The 19885-nt window shown below is 42.1% G+C and overlaps 1 protein-coding gene and 1 long non-coding RNA gene across 4 annotated transcripts in view; both read right to left on the minus strand.

Annotated features, from left to right (window-relative positions):
• Positions 1-19885, minus strand: part of LOC114060421 (stonin-1-like) — a 45544-nt gene that overhangs the window by 23293 nt on the left and 2366 nt on the right. For all 3 annotated transcript variants that reach the window (XM_027889930.1, XM_027889925.1, XM_027889924.1), the window contains exon 2: positions 8182-10163. In XM_027889930.1, coding sequence (XP_027745731.1) covers positions 8182-10114 — 1933 coding nt within the window. In that variant the 5' untranslated portion in view covers positions 10115-10163. The remainder of the gene's footprint in view (positions 1-8181; positions 10164-19885) is intronic.
• Positions 2377-3745, minus strand: LOC114060422. The gene is made up of 2 exons (XR_003571880.1): positions 3693-3745; positions 2377-3530 (listed from the first exon to the last, which is right to left on the minus strand). It is a non-coding gene; the product is annotated as an uncharacterized LOC114060422 (long non-coding RNA).

Below are 19885 nucleotides of genomic sequence, written 5' to 3' on the forward strand. Positions count from 1 at the left end.
CTGGACTCCCTTTCTAGCTTGGTTTGTTACAGGAAGAGAACATAACCCCTTGTCTTCAGAGAAAAAAAAAGTATTGCTAAAATAACTGCCATGTTATAAAGCAGAGTCATGAAGGCCATGTGCAGCATATTTGGAGCAGTGTAATCCAAGCTTAGATCCTAGGGATCACTTGCTTTACCATTTCTTGCATGTGGTAATGATATGGGAAAGCACTTTTGGCACACAGGAACACCGAGGTGAAAGCCTGCTTTCCAAAGCAGTTGGGGGTCAGCAGGCTCACTGTGTGCATGAAAGCAGTACAATATAACATAACAAAAAGAGTCCTCTCCAAATTCTTTAGGGCAAAACGTCGAAATTCTGTGTTTCTCCTTCTCTCCAGGATTTTAATCATCAGCACAGACAACTAACTACACTTTGGCTGCAGGCAGGAAAAAAAAAAAAAAAAAAAGCAGAGGAAGGATTGGCTGTATTTTGTCAAAGGCAAGCCTGGCAGTGTATATTTGGGTTTCATCCACAACACTGAGTGGCATCTCAAAGTTCAGGCAAAAATGTTCCATTCTTTATCCACTGGCTTCCTCTGGTGATAGGAATCAACTTTGTATCAGAATGAAGGAAATATTTGAAGATGGAGTTAACACACACTGAGCTCTATCCATCCCATGGGATGGTAACATCCCACGTCCACAGGCTCACAGGCACTTGGTAAGGCAAAAAAATAAATAAAAAAGCTACATCTTCATTGTTCCTAGGAGCCTTGGGCCATCCTCTGGTCTGTGCTGCAGGTTTTCCTGGAACCTGCCTCACAGCCTGCCCAAGAATTGAGGAATAATTTACATTTGAGCAGTTTGATAGGCAGAGTTCTGTCACAAATATCTCTGACTGCACTGGAGCAAAGTCTAATTCAGTAAACCATCCTCCAGATTTCATTCCAGGTCTGCCATATATCAAGAGGCCCTCAAAAATCAAGGTTTGAAGATCATGATATTCATGCTCTTTATTCTTAATCATACTAAAACAATTCACTTTTTTTACTAAGTACATAATTAGCATAATTAACAATTCCCCTCCCTCTCCTTTGATCTTACACTCAACAGTAGAATTAAAACTTGACTGCCTGGAAGAAAAGATGAGGGAAAGGGAAGAAGAAATAGGCAGTGTCCTTTGGATTTATCAGCCCCTAAATTTCAGAGGGGGAAGCCTCCGACTCTTTTTCTCCACCCTTCTTTTTAGCATGTTTAATAACAACAAAAATAAACAGTAGCTTACAAAGCTGTTTGCTGACTGTAAGTGTTCAATGCCCCAAAGACACACACAGAGGAACACAGCAGCATTTCCAGCCACCACTTCAGAGAAGAGACATGTCACTGGACAAGCACAGCCCTTCACCAGCTGGACTCTGTATGAGGCTGATTTACAAGCATCCCCCGCAGATTTGCTTCCAGCAGTCCATCGCATTCCATCCTTATCCTAAACACTGATTCTTCACATGGATTTCAGAAAATAGTGCTATGTGAACACCAGCTCGGATCCTGCATCATGGTAGAGTGTCAGACTCTGGCTATGAAGTCTCCCAGGCACCTTTGGAGAAACGTGCATCACAATGGAGAGCCAGCAACCACTCCCCATGTGGGACCAGATGCTTCTTTCTACCAAAGCACAGCTCTAACATGTGCTCAGAAGGAAATGGTTACAGAAATTGTGGGAAGATGTCACACGACACACACATAAATGCAAGAGCAGATCCACAAAAGGGACTGGTAGGGATCACTGCAACAAAAAACGTGTAGATCCCAAGTTTTGGGAACAACGCTCCCCCGAACATGTCCAATATAATAGCACCTTTAAGGTGAGCAAGCAGGCACCCAGCAATGGCCAATGCCAGCACAGAGGAAGGGAAACCAAACCAAGCAGGACAGGCTGGAGAGATCACATGGAAGAACTTCAGCCCTCCTTGCAGATCTTACAACCCACTCATGTCACCCATCAAGGCACGATGCTTTACAACTCACCTGCAATTAAAAATTACAACCATCACCCAAACCAGGGCCATGATCAAAAGGAGTAGCACTATCACTTCACTTTCATATAAGAAGCTGCTGTTTAGTGCACTTGTGCATGAACTGGGCTCAGTCACACACAACTAGACAGCGAGGCTGGTGTGGGGGTGGAGTAAAAGGGACTGACTGCAATTTGAGCTAAATTAGGGCTCTCAGCATGCGTGAGACATTGCTCACACCTCTAAGCACACACAGGACAGGGTCCCACAGGGCACTAGAGCACAAAGGCACCCCGTTTGCAAAGAGTGCCATGCCAGGGGCATGCAGCATGTGGCTAAAGTCTCAGGACAATAACACAAAACACAGAGACCAGTAAAACTATAACATTAGGGATTTTATTACGGAAATAGAGGAGGGAACAAAGTCAGAAATAAGGGTTACAGACACCCACCAATCCCCTGAGAATGAAGCTGCAGCACTGAACAAGCGTGAGGAGGTGGTGTTTCATCACTCATGTACCCAGGGACGGGCAGATCTCTGTACCTCCGTGATGTGAGCCTTGTCTGTGATCTGCTGCTTCTCATCTGTTGCTGTGTCCAAATACATTTCTCCTGCACTAACACTCTCTTGGTCCACAGTCCGTCTTCCAGACATTCTGGACATGGTGGAATGAGCCCCTGTTGAGGTGTGCCTCTCCATCCTTGAATCCTCCGTCATCCCAGCAACAGCTGTCGTGACAGCAGCATCAACAGTGAAGGAGGTCATAAGGAGCACCCCTCGCTTCAGAGCCAAACTGCAAGAAGTCATCCCACGTGTGGTGCCACAGCACCCCTGGGCTGTACTCCTTTTGGCTCCCTGGACCTGCTCCATTCTCCTGTGGCGGTGCCAGGATGCAGCTTGGCAACACACTTTGCTGACCTGGACTTTGTGCTGTTTGCTGAGTTGGGCTGTGCAGACTGCACAGCGTCAGACACAGCTGAAGCATCCTGAGGAAGACAGCAGGGGTGGCAGCACCAAGATGGTATGTCCTGTCTTGGCTAGGGAAGTGGCACTTTCTGCCTCTGGAGCTATGGTTAGTCAAGGATCTGAGGAGAAAGGGTTTGTTGTTTAGAGTCCATTTGTGGTAGAAGGAAATCGGCACAGATCTAAGGGCTTTTGGAGATCAAATTCAGCATCTTCCAGCTGTGGAGGGGGGAGGCCTTTGAAGAAACAAACAGCAATGAGAGTTGTCTGGATAATTGTTTTGTCTTCTGAGAAATGGAATCCAGAAATAACCACTGCCTGGAATTTTCCCAAGGCAGATCTGATGGCAAATGTTGGATGAGAGATGTCCACTTCAGTCCAGGTATAAATGGTCCACAGTCCACAGCCTAGAGCATTCCTCTTGGTCTGCTGATGTTAGTTGTGATTCAGTACCACACAGCCCTTAAAGAAATCTCTGAGTTTATATTCCAGCTGACCCACACCCATGAGGTGCTCTTGGTGTTGGGATGCAGTGAGTTGTGGGATGCTTCGTTTTCCTTAGGTGATAACCTGCAAAGGTAGAGACAATAGTTTTGGGATCTTGGTAAGGCTATTGCCTTGGGTCCCCTGGAGCAGCCTCCATGGGACATTTTTGCATGCTCCTAAAATACAGGGTTCCCCCCAGCCCATCTGTCCCTTGTACCAATGTTAATGTCAGAAGGAGATACTCACCACTTCACTTGTGGAGAAGTTCTGCTGAACTCCTAGCACTGTTGAGCTGTGCTTCTTCCCATCAGCTGTCAGATGACAAAGCGACCAGCCAACATTGGTTGATCAAACATCTTCTTAGTTTCCACCTATAATTGGCCAGTCCTTGTCATTTCTGCTCCATGAAACTACTGCTTCCCAGGCCTTGTATTACACTGGAGTTAGAGGAACAAAAGAGAGGCTGCATGTGCAGGATCCTTTTGCAAAACAAACTGCAGTGCTGTAAAGGCCAGAAGGAGAGAGAAGGTAGTTCTGTGGAAAGACAAGTGGGTTGGAGTAGGCACAGTGTAATCTGTACACCATGAGAGGACATATCCAGATGCAAGCCCAGCTATCCAAAAGGTGGCCCAACAGGCATCGTGGAGAAATGAGCACATGGCCCAGTGAAATTGAATCCCTCCTGAAAGGCAACCAGATAATTTGGGGAGATAACTGAGCTGATTTAGGAGACAGAAATCCAGCAGTTTAGGTGTCTAGGCAACTTGTTAAGACTTCTGTGAATTGAGAGACTTTAGTCTGTCCTGATTCTTCAAATCTGGCTCCTATATCCTAAAGAACATTCCAAATTCTTGCCCTCTTTCTTTGAGGAATACCAACAAGAAAGCCAAAACAAACAAACAAAGATCACTAAAACTATGAAACTAGATTCAAAATATCATTTAACATTCATATGGCATTTCAAAAGCAATTAAGAATCTAACTTTGAATCTATTCACACTGCTTAGACTTTATTCACCTGAACAAGTAGCATTCAAGCAACCTTGATCTGAGAAAGGTTCCTGAAGCCAAGCAATCTAAGACAAAAAATGTACTGGTTATTTTACTTAAGGGGGAAATTCTATTTTTGCCAAAATTGGTCCAGTTCTAAAAGTTTTATTTTGAACATGGAAACCTCAATAATTACTAAGACACAGATTTATAATAGGATTGTTAGAAGTTAATAACTCCTGCAGCTATGTCTAAATGGGTGCATTTACCCAACCTGCAGGGAGAAATGCATAGGAAATAGGGGAGTGGGAATGGTGCTACCACCAAGAAGCAGTTTACAATGCTGCTGGTGCCAGAAGGAGGATGGACAGGGATTGAGCCCACCTGACAGAGTCATGGTTTGGAGTTTCCACCTAGGCAATTTAGAAAATAAGAAAAGCAGCAGCTGACAGTCGCTGGGAACCACATCACCTCCCACACTCCGGAGTCCATGCTCAGATGCTACAGGCAGTAAAGGGCTGCCAGCAGCCACAACCTCTCCTGGCTCCAATTTGCCGTGTTGTTTAATCACTGCTTCCTCAGTGTGGCTCCAGGATGCAGAATAAAAGAAGAAATAATCATCTGAAGAGCTTTACACAACGGCCCAAGGATGGAGGTGCCCTAGCAAGAAACACTACAGGACTCTAATTTACACGGTGAGTGATTAAAACAGAGCATTTCAGTGTCTCTCCCCAGCTCCCTGGGTGAGACAAGTGCACACACCTTCTCCACTGCAAAGACTGACCCCAGTACTGTGCTAAAATCATAATATATTCCATATTTCCTTACAAATGCCCTGACTTCAGAAATATAGAATCAATTTGCAGAAATTTCATTGGATCAGCCCTTCAAAGTCTGTGGCTTTTTTACTTTTTTTTTTTAATTTATTTTTAAATAATGCTAACCTTCTGGCTCCAAACTCTATGAATTCTACATATATATGTCTGAATAAGCATAGTCAGCTTTTAAAAGTCTGGAGTACCTCACAGCTCATATTGACTTCACTTGACCACTTTTCCAAAGAAGTGCTCTAGTAGAATCCAGTGGATAATAACATATTTCAATGGCTATTATTGAAGCCACAATATAACTATAGGCGACCTTCCCTTTTCTTCCTTTTTTTTTTTTTTTTTTTTTCTTTTAAAGCCTTGGGCAAAGGCTTTTTGACAGCAAAAGCCTCGGCATATTTTCCCTGCTGGAATAAACATATTATGAAAGTTTACATATTTCTATTAGTCTGACTGTTTCCAGATTTCTGGCACGCCTCGGGACAACTCTATTTTTAAACTCTTAACTGTGTACAGAGCACTTGATAAAGAGGTTTAAAATTTGACCTGGCAGTATTACTACCACAATGTTTTCTCAAATACATGAACATTTCAAGGATACAAATGATTTTGCAGGTCTCAGCCAAAGGACTTATTCAAATGTCAAAAGTTTAAGCTACTGGTAGAAAATAACATAAAGTGTAGAATGCCACAAAAAAACCCCCAGTTTTTACTTTCAAATAACACAAATCTAAAGTTAATTGTGCACACCAAATCTTAAGGTGAAAGAACTGCAGGGAATTAAAAACTTGGGAAGACTTGTAATCTTCTTTAAAATTGCCTAAATTTTGACTTGGTTTTGCAGAACCAAACCGACATTAAATAGCAAAGAATACTAAAAGCTTCCCAAACAGTTAGTCCCATAAACCTTGGGAAAACACATGGATCACACCAGCATTTCAAGTTGCAAACCCTTGAAACCTATAGCACAGGACACCCACATCTACAGATTTGGAAGACCTGAAGAATCTTTTTCTGCCTACTAATTCTCCAACATCTCTTCATTAACTCTTCCGCCCTCCCTGTCAGTAGCACATCTGCTGATGCCGCATCTCCTCCTCTCTCCCACTGCCATGGCAGCCACCACCATCCTCTTCGAGTAGCGCAGCAGAAACGCAGAATGTAAAAGGGAGGGCTCAGCCAGTTCAGGGAGAACTAGATACAGCATTAGCCACAGGTCCAAGCCAACCACAGCTTCCTCCAAAGCAAAAGAAAGGGAAAAACAGAGATGGCATTAACACAACATAATTTCTGATTGTGACCGCAGCGGGGTTTGTGCTGTTCCTCCCACAGAGTGCCTCTCGGGGAAGTGAAAGGCACAGTCCCTCAGGCCTTGAGAGACCTCATCACCTGAGCAAGTCCCAGTCCACACGCAAAGAGGACCAGCATTTCAATGCAGCACTGTTAGTAAACACCATCTCTTGATGTAGGAGGATTACAAATGCTGTTCTAACCCACAAGCAATTTAGTTCATATATAGGCTCAGGATAATATTCCCTTTTCATTTGCTCCTTCACCACTTTTTTCCATCAGTCTTAACTCAAATATCAAATTGTAAAAAAATAAAATAAAGTCATAGTTACCTAAACAACAGGTCAGATTAACCATAACTTAAAATCAGTTAAAAATGAGGGGGGAGGGGGGAAATCCTTGGTAATTTTTTTGTCTTTACTCTTTTTTTTTTTTTAATACTTTTGAATGTTAACTTTCACCTGCACATGCATCTAGCTGTCAGAATCTGAGAGTTAATATGTCAGGTTATTGCTAGCACACCTGAAACCAAGACTTAAGAAGATGAAATCTTTTCTTGACATTTTAAAGAGGTAGTTAGGAAAATACAAGACTAGGACAATCCATTTGTTAGCAACATGCACTTACCCCCTTTTTAAAAGTACAGATTATACAGATATTTTAGGCAAAATGCTTTAACGGGTGCCCTTGTCTTACACAAATTCCCAAAGCCTAAAGTACATATAATGCATATTCAAGGAAAGGATCAAATTTCTTCACTCTACAGAACTTGAAGCAGGATACTGTATTCCTCAAGAATTTATATGCCTTTAGAAAAGTACTATGCCTTTAAAAAAGTACTGGTAACATGATTGAGAATTGGAATTTTAAAACCAAATATTTATACTTTTCTTCTCCAAAAAGTCCTATTTTTTCTGATAAATTAACTACTTCCATGTGTGCAACCATAAACGTAGCTGATTTTATTGCTGCAAGTTTTCAGTGAGGTACCACTACCAGAAAGAAATGGGAATAAAGTGGGGAGGCATTTTGCATCAGTGCAGCTATTGCCATGAATGTACAATCTCAACGCACAAACTGATGAAAGAGGCAATAGATATCAGCCTTTGCAAAAACACAGTCACCTTCCCATGGGAAATTTGACCACAGAACCTTCTAGGTATGTATCATACTTACCATTTCTTAAATGATGCTGGAAAGCCAAGACCCAGCAGTGATGATACCACCACCTTTTCTATTAACTGTGTGATAGCAGGTGGACAAATCATTTTACCAGAAGACTTTTTCTTCCCATCCCACCCATTGCCCAGCTGGTATACAGAAAGAACAAACCCTTCCCTCTGTCTTATTGCAGATTTGATGTCTACTCAGAATGAGATCCACTTCCATGATGCTGCTCACTTAAAATGACTGACAATAATGCATCTGACTCCATGAAATAAATTAGGAAAATATCCTTTAAAAAAAAAAAAAGGCTATATTCTCTTTTTCCTAAAAGATTGCTCCGGCTTCTACCAATAGCAGTGCACAGGTAAAAACCCAAAACAGGCAGCTAATGGGGGTGCACAAGCACAAAAACAGTGAAGACACACACCCAATCCCATAACTTTATAGTGCAAATTATTTACTTGAATTTTTATCTGGAAGCCTGTCAATCTTCCACACCACAGCCCTGTAGGCACTCTCGTATTTTGCTGTTCCAACTGAGACTTGTATTACAGGATCAGATTCAACCTCATGTAAAGCGCCAAGGCACGCTCTCCTATTCATTTTTGCTTTTAGGGACTTCTGCTTTTGGAGGTTCATGGTCCAAAGTGCTTTGATCCACTGTGTAGGAACAGGAAAGCGTATCATAACGTTTTCACAGTATTTCACAGAGGGTAAACACGTCGGGATCGGAGCAGTTGAAGACATGTTTATAAAAGCCTGAAGTTCAATGTATGCCCCCTGAACCACTACCGCAGCCTTCACGGAAAAGGGAAGGTCTTGCCCATTATACCGTGTCCTGAAACGCATCAGTTCCAGCCTACAGGCATCCGGGGGTGTAAACTTAATAATCCGTGACTGCTCGAATTCCTGCGCTTTGACACAGTTATGGAAATGGCAATCGAGAATATCGATCCATTTCTTCTTCTCCTCCTCCTTGTCGAAGTAACGCTCATCCCTCTTTTGGAGCTCCAGGTCATTCAGGGTTAGAAAACAATCGGCACCTCCATTCACAAAACAGAGGCAGTAAATGTGCGTGATGACGGCACTTTCTAAGAGTTTTCCTTCTGCCTTAGTGACTTTCCCCCAAAAGTTATCCACTATTTCAAGAGTCATTTCTTGCTCTTCATAATTCCTCTTTTGTCTAGAAAGAGTAGGAAGTTTCATAAGCTCTTCCTCAACTGTTACGAGGAAATCGGTGAAGTCATTATAATCTGTGGTGCCCAGTTTTAACATCTGCTCAACCTCTGGCTCATGGATCACTTCTACTTTGGGATGATACCTCCTTTTCTCTGTGTACGACACACACTCGATCTTCACGGTATGGATTTTTCCCGAGACATTGTAGCTCTCTAATTTGGGTTCAGATAGTCTACATTGTGGCTGCAGCTGGAATTCCTTGAAAGGTTTCTCCAGGCCCTTTTCATAATACATCTGCAAAACACCTCCAGGTAGGACGCTCAGGTAAATAGGGCCCCATTGCCGAGACGACATCATGTTCTTCTTTTCAGGAATCCTCAGCATGAATGGCCACCCATCTGCTTTCCGGCTCCTGAAGAGGCTGCGTGGGATAGTGGGGGAGAGCTTGTGCCACGCGTGAGTGCTGGAGATGGGTGGAGTTTCCACAGTGTCACAGCTATCAGCTTGCAGGTGTTCAAGCCTCTCACAGATGTAACTGAAGGAGCCCTGGTTAAGGCTTTTCTGATCATGACAAGTTTCTTTGTCTTTAGGATGACAGATGCTCCTGTCGAGCACTCTGTCCTTCCTGTGCATGCTAACATTAGCTGGTGACAAGCTGAGCGAGCACCCTTCCTTCCAAAAAGGACTGGAAAAAGCACAGTCACTCTGGATGTATGGGAAGCGCCCCAGAGCTGACTCCTCACAGCTTCCTGGTGAGTTAGGGCTTCCTTTGTCTGCTGATTTGGAGACTGAAGTCTTAACTGGATGGTCATTAGGTGAGGTGTTCAAAGGAAGGCTGCTCGGTTTCTGCGAGGCTAGGGATGAGCAAATCCCCGGTGATGGAAGAAGGTTAACGTTTGAAGGCCATTCAGGGATGGGATAAAGCATGTGAATCCCAGACTTTGGGATACATGGGTTTCCTGGGTAGTCTCTGGTAGGTGTAGTAAGTGGAGAGTTGCTGGGAGGTCCAGGACTTAGGTAGAAATCAACTACAGGAGATGAGAGTGGAGTGCTGCCTGTAGAAGATGACCTACTTGAAGACTCATGCACACTAGACAGATTGAGTTTAAGGCCATTTGCTTTACAACTACTCTGATTATCAACTGATTTCTGAGGTGACTGAAAGAGCGGCTCATCATCGAAGGTGACCCAATTTGCTGGATTTGTGGAACACATCTTGTAGGAGAAACTTGAGGCACTTGCACACACATCACCCGCAAACCATCTATGAAGAAACAACAAACATGAGCAGAGATAAATTCTCTTGAAAGACAAAACAAACCTAGCCCTTACAAAATTCAAATCACACCAAGATCAAATTTGCAAGCAGTTCACAAATCCAGTGTACTTTGTGTTTTACACGTATAATCTGGCATAGCTGTGTAGAAACAGAAAAAGCTGCCCAGGTACCCCCACTGCTCTCCCACGTTGGGGATCAAAGGGAGTTCAAAGCTCTGTGAGCTGTTCAGAGCATCTGATGTACGAAGCCTCTCAGTCAGAGAGCAGAAAGCCCCACAATGGTGTAGGACTGCTTGCATAATACTTTCAGCTTAATACTATACACCATAATGCTATACAGCTTATGTGTAATTTCCAATATGGAGAGAGATTTTCCATACTAGGCATCTGCTCCAGGTGAGGCTTCCCCTCCTTCCCCTCATCAAACAAAACAGCACTTTACTTAGAATGGTGCAACTGTTTCCAAAAGGAAAATCAGGAAGGTAAGAGGGGATTATTTTTTATTATTATTATTAAAAGCTGTAGCAACTCAGTGCTGATGGCAAAGGTACACATAGTACTGCTATCAAGGGCAACCAGCCCACCAAAACAATACAGGCACTGAGCAATCAAGACAGGTGTTCTCCTTCTGCGATGGACATGGGCAAACAGAGCAGTTCCACTAGCATCTACAGGTGAGAGGCAGCCGGACATGTCGTGGCCACCAGAACAGACCTGGAACTCATCACCCACTCCATGCTGACACCTGAGGTGCCTCCTGTCAGGAACAGCATGGGTAGACTGGTTCCACATGACTTCCAGACCTGGGCAGGATTCCCTTTACTTCAGTTCCTTCAACCCTGACTTATGTTCTCAAAGACTGGACATGTTAGAAAGAAGGGTGGAAAGGCATTAAATTTATAAACAAGAAATTAGCCCTGAGAATGAGGGATACGTTTCCGTTAAAGGGCAGACTACAAGCATCCATTGCAGATAAAATACTGGTGAAACAAAAGTCAAGGCCAAGTAACAACATACATATCTGCTAAGCACTGAATTGGCTGGTGGCCTGGAAAAAGGACAGGTCTTTAAACCAATTAATAAACTACACTCCATCAAACAAAGTGTCTTTGGTAAAGGGCTCAGCTGGATGTCCTCAGTGCAGGACTATAACCAGTAAATAATTAATCTTGCCTTCGTGGTTTTAAATTGCACTGAAATTTAAATGTGTTCACTGCATCCTTATGCAGAGTATGTTGTCCCCAAAGCTTTTCCTCCCCACTGCTCCCGACTGATGAGGGAGTGAGCAATAAATTGCTAGTGCCTGAGGAGGAATCGAGTACAATGAAGCACCACAGGGCACATATAAACATCGCTCATTTGATAAAAAGTTATTCTTGTTATATCAGAACACATTCACATTTGCCTGAAAGCACAAAGAAGGCAAAGTTCATATAGACAAAAACCACCTGCACATACATTACTCCATTAATTAAGGTCAGCTAATGATGACTTAAAGCTATTCCCCTTCATACACAGACAGCCACAGTTAGGCCACTTATTAATTGCACAGCGCTACAGCACACAATCACATAACCATAAAAGCCATTCTTTATCTGTAACATTTAGAGAACAGTTCATTTCTAGACATGCCACAGTTCAGCCAAGTGAAATCTTACGCTACGAGTCATTATTTTCACCGTTTCTCCATTATTTCTTGGCCAGTTTATGGCCATTAAGAAAGTACCATAAACCATGGCACAGCCCACTCACTCTGCAGCTCAGCAGCTGAGGGCTTGCAATGGAGGAGGACTCTGGTCCTTCATTAGTTTTTGAACTCTTGACCTTTTTGTTCAGAAAAATATTTGCACTATGCTAGTTATTTTATAAGCACTCTCATCTCCACTTAGAGAGAGAAAAGGAACAAACAAGTTACAAATTACTATCATAGCTCAGACACGCACAAGGACCAGCGTATCATTCACCCACACAGTGACTTCATCAAAATAAAGTGTAGCAATGGAAAGAAAAATTATAGCTATTTGTTCTTGGACTTGGTCATCATTTTTGCCTCCCATTCCACACCCTTCTCCTCCTCTCCCTCTGGTTGCCACCATGGCTCCTTCAGTAGTATATATTGATTATTTCTAGATTGGGAAATTTCAAAGTTTCAGCCCTTGTTTCTTCTTAACAAGTCTCATTTGTTAACAGCAGCTTATGTGATGTTGTCTCAGGTAGTGGCTTTTTTTGTAACAGCTAGGACCGTGGGGCAGCCTGGTAGACAGACAGAATAAGGAAACAGCCTCAAAGGCTGCCCTTAAAAACTGCTCTGGAATTTACAAGAGATAAGCAACTGCCAGCGAGAGAAAAAACCACTATGTGGATGGGAAAGGGAGCCTTTCCCTCCAGAGGGGCTCCAGGGATGATCCTGGGGTACTGTGAGAAGCTCAGTGGAAATGAGGGTGAGCTCAGCACCCTGACAAGGCACAGCCCTTTGGTGTGACCACAGCCACAGTCAGGGGGCAAATCACACAACACTGAGATGCACCAGTAAAAGAGAAATCATAAAATGGGAATGTAAGTAAACAGACATGTAGCTTACAATGAAGAACAAATTTTGCAGCCTGTTTCTCTTTCTTGTTAGAAATGAAGCTTTTCAGTGTCTTTTATTATTTCCAGATGCTTGGGGGTTTTTTCCACAATGTTACTATTCACTTTTTAAAATGCAATGTTACAGATTGTTTGGCGGGTTTTTTTCCTGTTACAAAACAGAAAGATGTTTGAAATCCACCTGCCAAATAGTTAACTTCAGTCAATAAGTGTCAGTGAAAGCTCCACTTTCACAGATGGAGCTCTCCTCTGCAGTCACAATACCCTTATATGTACCTGTCTGAGGCTGAAGCTTTGACCTTTTGTTGCTGTTCCAGACACGTGTGAGTTTCTTTAAAAGGAAAAAGGGACTGATGATAGCAAAAACACACAGGCAAGAAGTAAGTGTTGCAACTGATAGAAGTTCCCCTATTGTTGATCTATTGATCCCCCAAAACTGACGACTAGGAATGGAGGAAAAAAATCCAAATGGATTTCTACAAGCTGTTTGTATAGTCTCATGCTAATAAAAGGAAATGCACCCTTCATCTAGTATTTAAAAAAATATAAAATCAGTCTTATGCTGCATCACTTGTTCTCTGATGCTTTTACATCGGCACAACACAATAAAGGAATGCTATTTTGTCCTAAACGGTGCTCCAGATTCCTGCTTTAGAATTGGGATGTTCTTCCTTGAAACTGCAGTAAATTTTGGCTTCAGGATGGATGTGTTTTGCCTCCAAATAGCAAAGGTCCCCCATGGGACCCACATAAATGTAACCCAAATGCTTTGGGTAAGAGGAAAATGATACAAGATGCCATTGATCTCCATTACCATATAAGTTATGTGGCCCATAACATTTAAATTACAAGCACGTGTCGTATCTCCTTCAGATATGTGACAGGAAACACCATTTTTATAATATTGAAACTGCCAGTAAAAAAAGCTGGCTGAAATAAAGAGTTGCTCCTAAATGCATTAATGCCAGTGAACCCAAAAGTTATGACTCATCTCAATTCATCCTCTTCTGCTGAAAATGATAGTCCCATTTATCAGATTAATGCAGTCCCTCAGCATTTAATGAAAAGTAGTTGCAGCTTAATTTCTTCATTTTAATACCTCAAGGATGAAAGGAAAAGAAATTCTACCCTATTATTGAAAGATTTCATAGGCTGTAGCTATTACTGGGTCTTCTGTTGCTTCAGAAATCCCAGATCAAATCTGCAGCAAAAATACTCAACTTTTGTGCCCTTCTGGGGAATACTGTTACCTCTCCCTACACTGAAAACTAATAATAACTTTCTACTCACTCTGCAGTGCAATTCGAGGTATTGACTTTGCTACTTTTAATCCAGATACACCTCAGTCCTCAGCAAGCTGAGGATGCTCAGTTGTCATCAGCAATGTCCCCACTGCCCTGATGGTGCAGCCTTGCATCACCTGAACCAGCAGAGTGTATGACTGAACCCCCTGTGCATCTCACTCCCAGGATCCTCCCTAAAATTTGGCAGCAGTTAAAACCCTCAAGCATGTCCCTTCTGATTTAAACACAAAGATCCTCTTTAAAAATACTGGAGGAGCATGGGGTCAACTAATGGGGAATAGTGGGGAAACACTTCCCTTCTGCGAAGCATAAAGTGAGTAAACACAATGTTTAATAGACATTCCCAAACTCATTCCCAAACTCCCAGGAAAGCATAATTTTATGCATACATTCCTTCCTGCCTCTCTAGCTCCAGAGGTCATCATGGCTTCAAAACTGTTAAGCCATACATCCTCTAACTAAATTCTCTTTATAACACCTGAACACATATCTTATGAGTGCCACTTGCACAGTGAAGGTTTTTTGGGCAAATGTCAGCCTAATTAATTGCTTCAAGCTCAAACCCACCCCACCCTCCCCCCAAGATTTATCTACACTCAGTGTGAAACAACAATTAAATAAACCCTTTAAAGCAAGCTGAGCTCTTCTCATGAGCTGTTCTGTGGACAATGCCTGGACATTTTGTTTCCACCCTTCCAGAAAAATTATGGTCCCCATACACTACTACATGTCAATTATATTTCCAGGAACAAGGTCATCTGTTGCATACAGGCTGTACAGAAATTTAACGCAAAACTCTGCATACTGTGCAGGCTATGGTGAAGCTTTCCCATAACGGTACCATATGAGTTGTTCCTGTTTCTTGAACAGACACACAGACAATTCTTCACGCATTTTGCCATAAAGTGTAGTAGTCTTGCAGGGAAGTACAAATTCTCTGCGGTTTAAGCAATAAAGCACATATGGTATATAAAATACCCTAAACGTTTCTAAGCCCTTGTGATATCCAAGTATAATATGGCAGATTTATCTCTGTATTTTACAGCCATATTCTTTGTATCACTGTTTCGGTTATTACTTAACTCTGAAAAAAAAAAAACTTGAAGCACACCTTCTACATAAAATACTGCTTGATTTATGATTATTTGCCTCAAATTTTATTTTGGTACTACATACAGCTGCACTTTCATTTAACTCTGCTCTGCCTCTCCTAGACACACTCAAAAAAATTTCTCCAACATATAACTCTGAAATAAACATAAGCAAAAGGCACAACTGACAGGAAACAGGAATTTCTTGGCTCTCACTGGTATTTGGAATATATACATGGATTAAGCCTCCCACTGCATTACTCATTTTAGAAAAAGGAACTGGTGTAATAGTCAGAAATATACACCAACTTCAAAGTGCAGTGTGACCTTATATTTACATTGCTTGCTCTCTGGGGCATAGGCACAGCTGGGAGAATTCTGGAGCTCACAGCTAATCTGTTTAATTTGGAATTCCTTACTCTTTGCCCTGAGAGCGGGAGGAATTAAAGCTTTCAGCTTTTGACAGCGCGCACGTCCCCAGAGCAAAGGCAGGCGTAGCTCTTGCAAACATCTCTCGCTGTTCCTTGTTCCTGCCCCGACTCAAAGGGGAGGTTACAAACAAGGTGGTTTGCAGACACACACGCAGGCTTGAGAAAATTGACAAACATCCCGGTATGTTCACAAGGAGAGACAACTTCCCTTGATAGGAAAAGGGTATGGCAGAGACTGAAACAGTCTCTAGTGAGGATAATGTCACAGTTTGGGATGTGGGGGACTCCCCACCACAAGGAGAAGTACTGACAGCTACAGCACTGACAGTCTCTGCACGCCAGGAGAGCATCCAGCTTGGAAGGGATGCTACACACAGGCACTGGACAAGGAAGGCCTGAAGAACTGCAGACAACTCTGTCTCAGAGTCACATCTCATGCTTTAAAGGCTGTAAGCAGGTAAGAGATTCACCCAGGGGGGAAAACCTATGGGAAACTCTCAAAAGAAAAATGAAAGAAAAGCAGCAGATTCACATCTCTGCTCACTATCCAAGCCTGCTCATCTGCAGCTGAAGTGAGTCTTCCCCAAAGAAGTAGCTCTTCTTGCTTGCAGCAGGAGGAGGTTAGATGATGAGTTTATATGAAAATTCAGCATTGCTATTCAGAACAGTTCTCATCTTTGCCATGAATAATCACTCAAACCTCAGCTGCTATGCACTGTAAATAAACTCCTTTTCACGTCCAGATCCATTCTAGGAGACCTACCCTAACACTCAGATGTGAAGTCATTCCAAAGCTGCCTCAAAAAGACAACAAAACATCATGCATGACTGGTCTTGTGTGTAACAACATCGGCTTCAACCAGTCTTCCCATTCAGAGTGAGCTCCAATTCCCACACCCTCCCTCACCCCACTCCAGCAGCCACAGCTCCACGGGTGAGTCAGATCAGCTTTGTCCTTCAGTATTTTCTTAGTGAGGAATAAAAATCAAGGCAGCAAAGCATAGAGGGAGCATTTTACTGGAAGTTTCCATATGATTTTATGGAGACAAACCAAAGGTATTTTCTATAGGAGCTGAGAAATTTTTAAAAATCATGGCAACACAGTCACCTGGGATCTGCACTGCCATTCCTCGCAAGGATTTTGTACAGCTTGTTATCGGGAACATAACTTTGAGAATGGGATGAAATAAACTAAATAGGATAAACTAAAAATAAATAAATAAAAATCCATAAATGAAACAAGCTAAAATAGAAGTCTAATTTATTTGTCATTGGGAAAGATCCCAGAACAGAGACCTGAAGCCACTCCTGGAAGTCACTCAAGAACTTCTCCATCAGTGCACACAGCCAAGCGTTGAGCTGCAAAAACAATAGCAGTCCTCTTACCCTACAGGCCACCTTTCTCTCCTGAGGGGAACTATAAGGTTATTTGCAGCAGTTCCTATACTACTGGCTGTGACTTAGCCCATAAGCAAACACATTACAAAATACGAGTCAGTGAATGTGACAGCACAGAGAAGTCAATTAAAAGCCAATCTCCAGCTACAAAACATTCAAAGATCCCAGGCTTGCAACGAGCACTTTCTACCATAAAAGAAAAGTTTTCCCGACCCACAGCTACATGTAACTGTTTTGTTCCAGGAAGATGCCACCACATCTTACATCACAGCACCAACTCTAGATAATTCTGGCACATAAGAAAGAGCTGTATACAGGTCCACTTATAACCTGTTTTGGTTTATTTTCCATGCAATCAAAGAGACAAAATCCACACATCTCTGGCATATCATCATGTCTTACTGCAAAAATAGCAAACACCATTACTCGACACAAGTCTAAGCATCTTTCTTGGGTACCTCAGTTCTAATTTCTCAGTCAGTTCCTCCAGATGACACTTAGGAGTTCCATCTGAGATGTCCAGCATTTTCCTGTATACAGGGCAGATTTCCTATCTCAGAAGGTGACAGACTGTTCCAGTTCCAAGTAACACATGTCTACTAGCATGTGGTTCTGTGCATCTTTGGACTCCAGGCTGGTAACAGAGAGCGCAAGACAGGGTGTAACCATGTTTGCTGGCAAACGGGATGGTCAGGAAAACCCTCAAGAGGACACAGTCTGCTATCAAAGACAGGAGGAACATTTTTACTAGCCTGAATGAGAACATGATTAAATCCAAAAAACCACAAAAGGGTTCTCTGTGTTTTAGTGAACACCTTTAACAGAAGAAAACTCACTTTTCCAAGAAGAAATAACAAAAAGGCTAATCAAATCAATGCTAACTACTCCATGTTTTTAGTCTCTTCCTTTCTGGATATCTAAGACACATCATTTGTGTGAAGATGTGATTGCAAGGTATTACACAAGATGCAATTGCATCTTCTGAAAACAAAATAGTTACATGCAACTGTCTATTGGTAAAACTTTCTTCTTTTTTTTTGAGTTATAAAGTGCCGTTGCAAGACCGCGATCCTTAAATGTTTTTTAGCTGGAAATTGGCTTTTGATTGACTACTCTGTGCTGCTGCACTTAATTTCTCCCTATAATCGAGTTAGACAAGATATTTTAAAAATTTACAGTGTGTGTGTGCTTCTCTCTTTTATACAACACAGCCCTCCATGGGGCCTTTCTTCTTTCTGCAAGTAACCCCCCTCCCCCGTTAGAAGATGGGTGGGGAGAAGGCAGAGGTTGCTGGTGAAACTCTGGGGAGCAGCGCAGGCTCACCCCTGAAAGGTGCTTCTGTTCCCACTCCCATTCAGTTTCCTGGGCCAGTCCTGCTTTATCCTCTCTGAATTGTACTCCTCTTCAGCATCACCATAGTGACTGCATAACTTACACTCCGTAGGCAGATTTCAGAGAGCCGAGGGACGATTGCAGTAGAGTCTCATGTAAACTGTTTATTGACATTAGCTGACATTTTACTGTAGGGAAGGTTTGTTGGGTTGCTATAATTAAAAAAAAAAAAAAAAAAAAAAAAAAAAAAAAAAAAAAAAAAAAAAAAAAAAAAAAAAAAAAAAAAAAAAAAGCCAACAAACCTTCAACACAGTGCTCTGGCCTGGAAGAGACAGGAAAATAAGACTATTTTTATTATTTTTATTTACAGCACTTCTGCAGGTCACTAAGTTAATGGAATGTTACTGCATCTACTGAAGCAATTTTTAACTGTGTTTAGGAAACATGTTATTATTAGGGACACACGCACATCCCACAAAAGTGCTCTGGTCACGGCAGCTCTGCAGAGGGCTCTGGCAAGTAGTTAAACAGCCCAAACCTCTCCCTCTCCTTTCCCCCCCGAGCAGAGCCAGAGATTTATGATGGGCTACCAAACAGCAGAAAAGCAGTTGTGAGTGGCTGTCCCACTTCTGTAATATCAACAGCCTTTATTTTTTTTTTTTCAGGATTAAGCAGGCCTCTGGATTTAAAAAAAAAAAAAAAAAAAGCCTGAGTGCTTTGGCACACAGATCACATATCAAAATACTAAGCTGTCTGTAGTTAGAAACAATTTTAAAGCTGGTCCTCTACTGGTGTTTGCAGTGTCCAAGGAAAGGGATAGACGAAATGCCACAAAGAATACATGACATAGAAGCACACTTGAAAATCTTTGCCACTAATCTCAGAGTGAATATTAAAAGGTAAGGAAACTAACAGAAATACTATATTTAGCATATTCACTGAACAATATAATATTCTCCTTTTTTAAAAATTTATTTTTTATTCAGAGCCAGTTTTTATATCTGCATTTAGAACTACCTCATGCTTTAGCACCCAGCACACAAGTGCTATCACCTTCCTGGAAATGTCCTAAGATTTGCAGAGGTCTCTAAACATGAAAACTACTGCCAGACAGCTATTAGTAACATTTTCTGACAGATCAATTCTCTCCTCAATTGTGGGATACTCCTCTTCTCCCTGCCTTAAAGCGTTATAGGAATACTAACACTAATGAGAAGGAGCATCCCAGCTGAACCCCTGTTTATTTGGACAGAGGTATTTTTTAATAGTAACTGATGACAGTCATGTCAGAAAGTATAATTCATAATGCAGACACCAAAAAGGTCCTCTTCTGAGTTCCTCTCCAAAACCTTTTAAGACAGACGGGTGGGTAGCCTGGTTTCCTGAAGCAAAAGACGTCAACTTATATTTATAACAGTCAAAAACACAAGAAAAGGAGTAGTGGACTAGAGGGACCTTGTTTACCAAAACACAGAGTAAAACCCTGTCCATAAGAGTGCATCTCTATTTGGGTAGTTGGTAGTTGGGTGCATTGTATGCTGGAGTTAATGTTCACACACAAAC

This window comes from Empidonax traillii, unplaced genomic scaffold (genome assembly GCF_003031625.1).
Source record: "Empidonax traillii isolate 1590-97213 ecotype Southwest subspecies unplaced genomic scaffold, ASM303162v1 scaffold275:size1536655, whole genome shotgun sequence".
NCBI classification, from domain to species: Eukaryota; Metazoa; Chordata; class Aves; order Passeriformes; family Tyrannidae; genus Empidonax; species Empidonax traillii.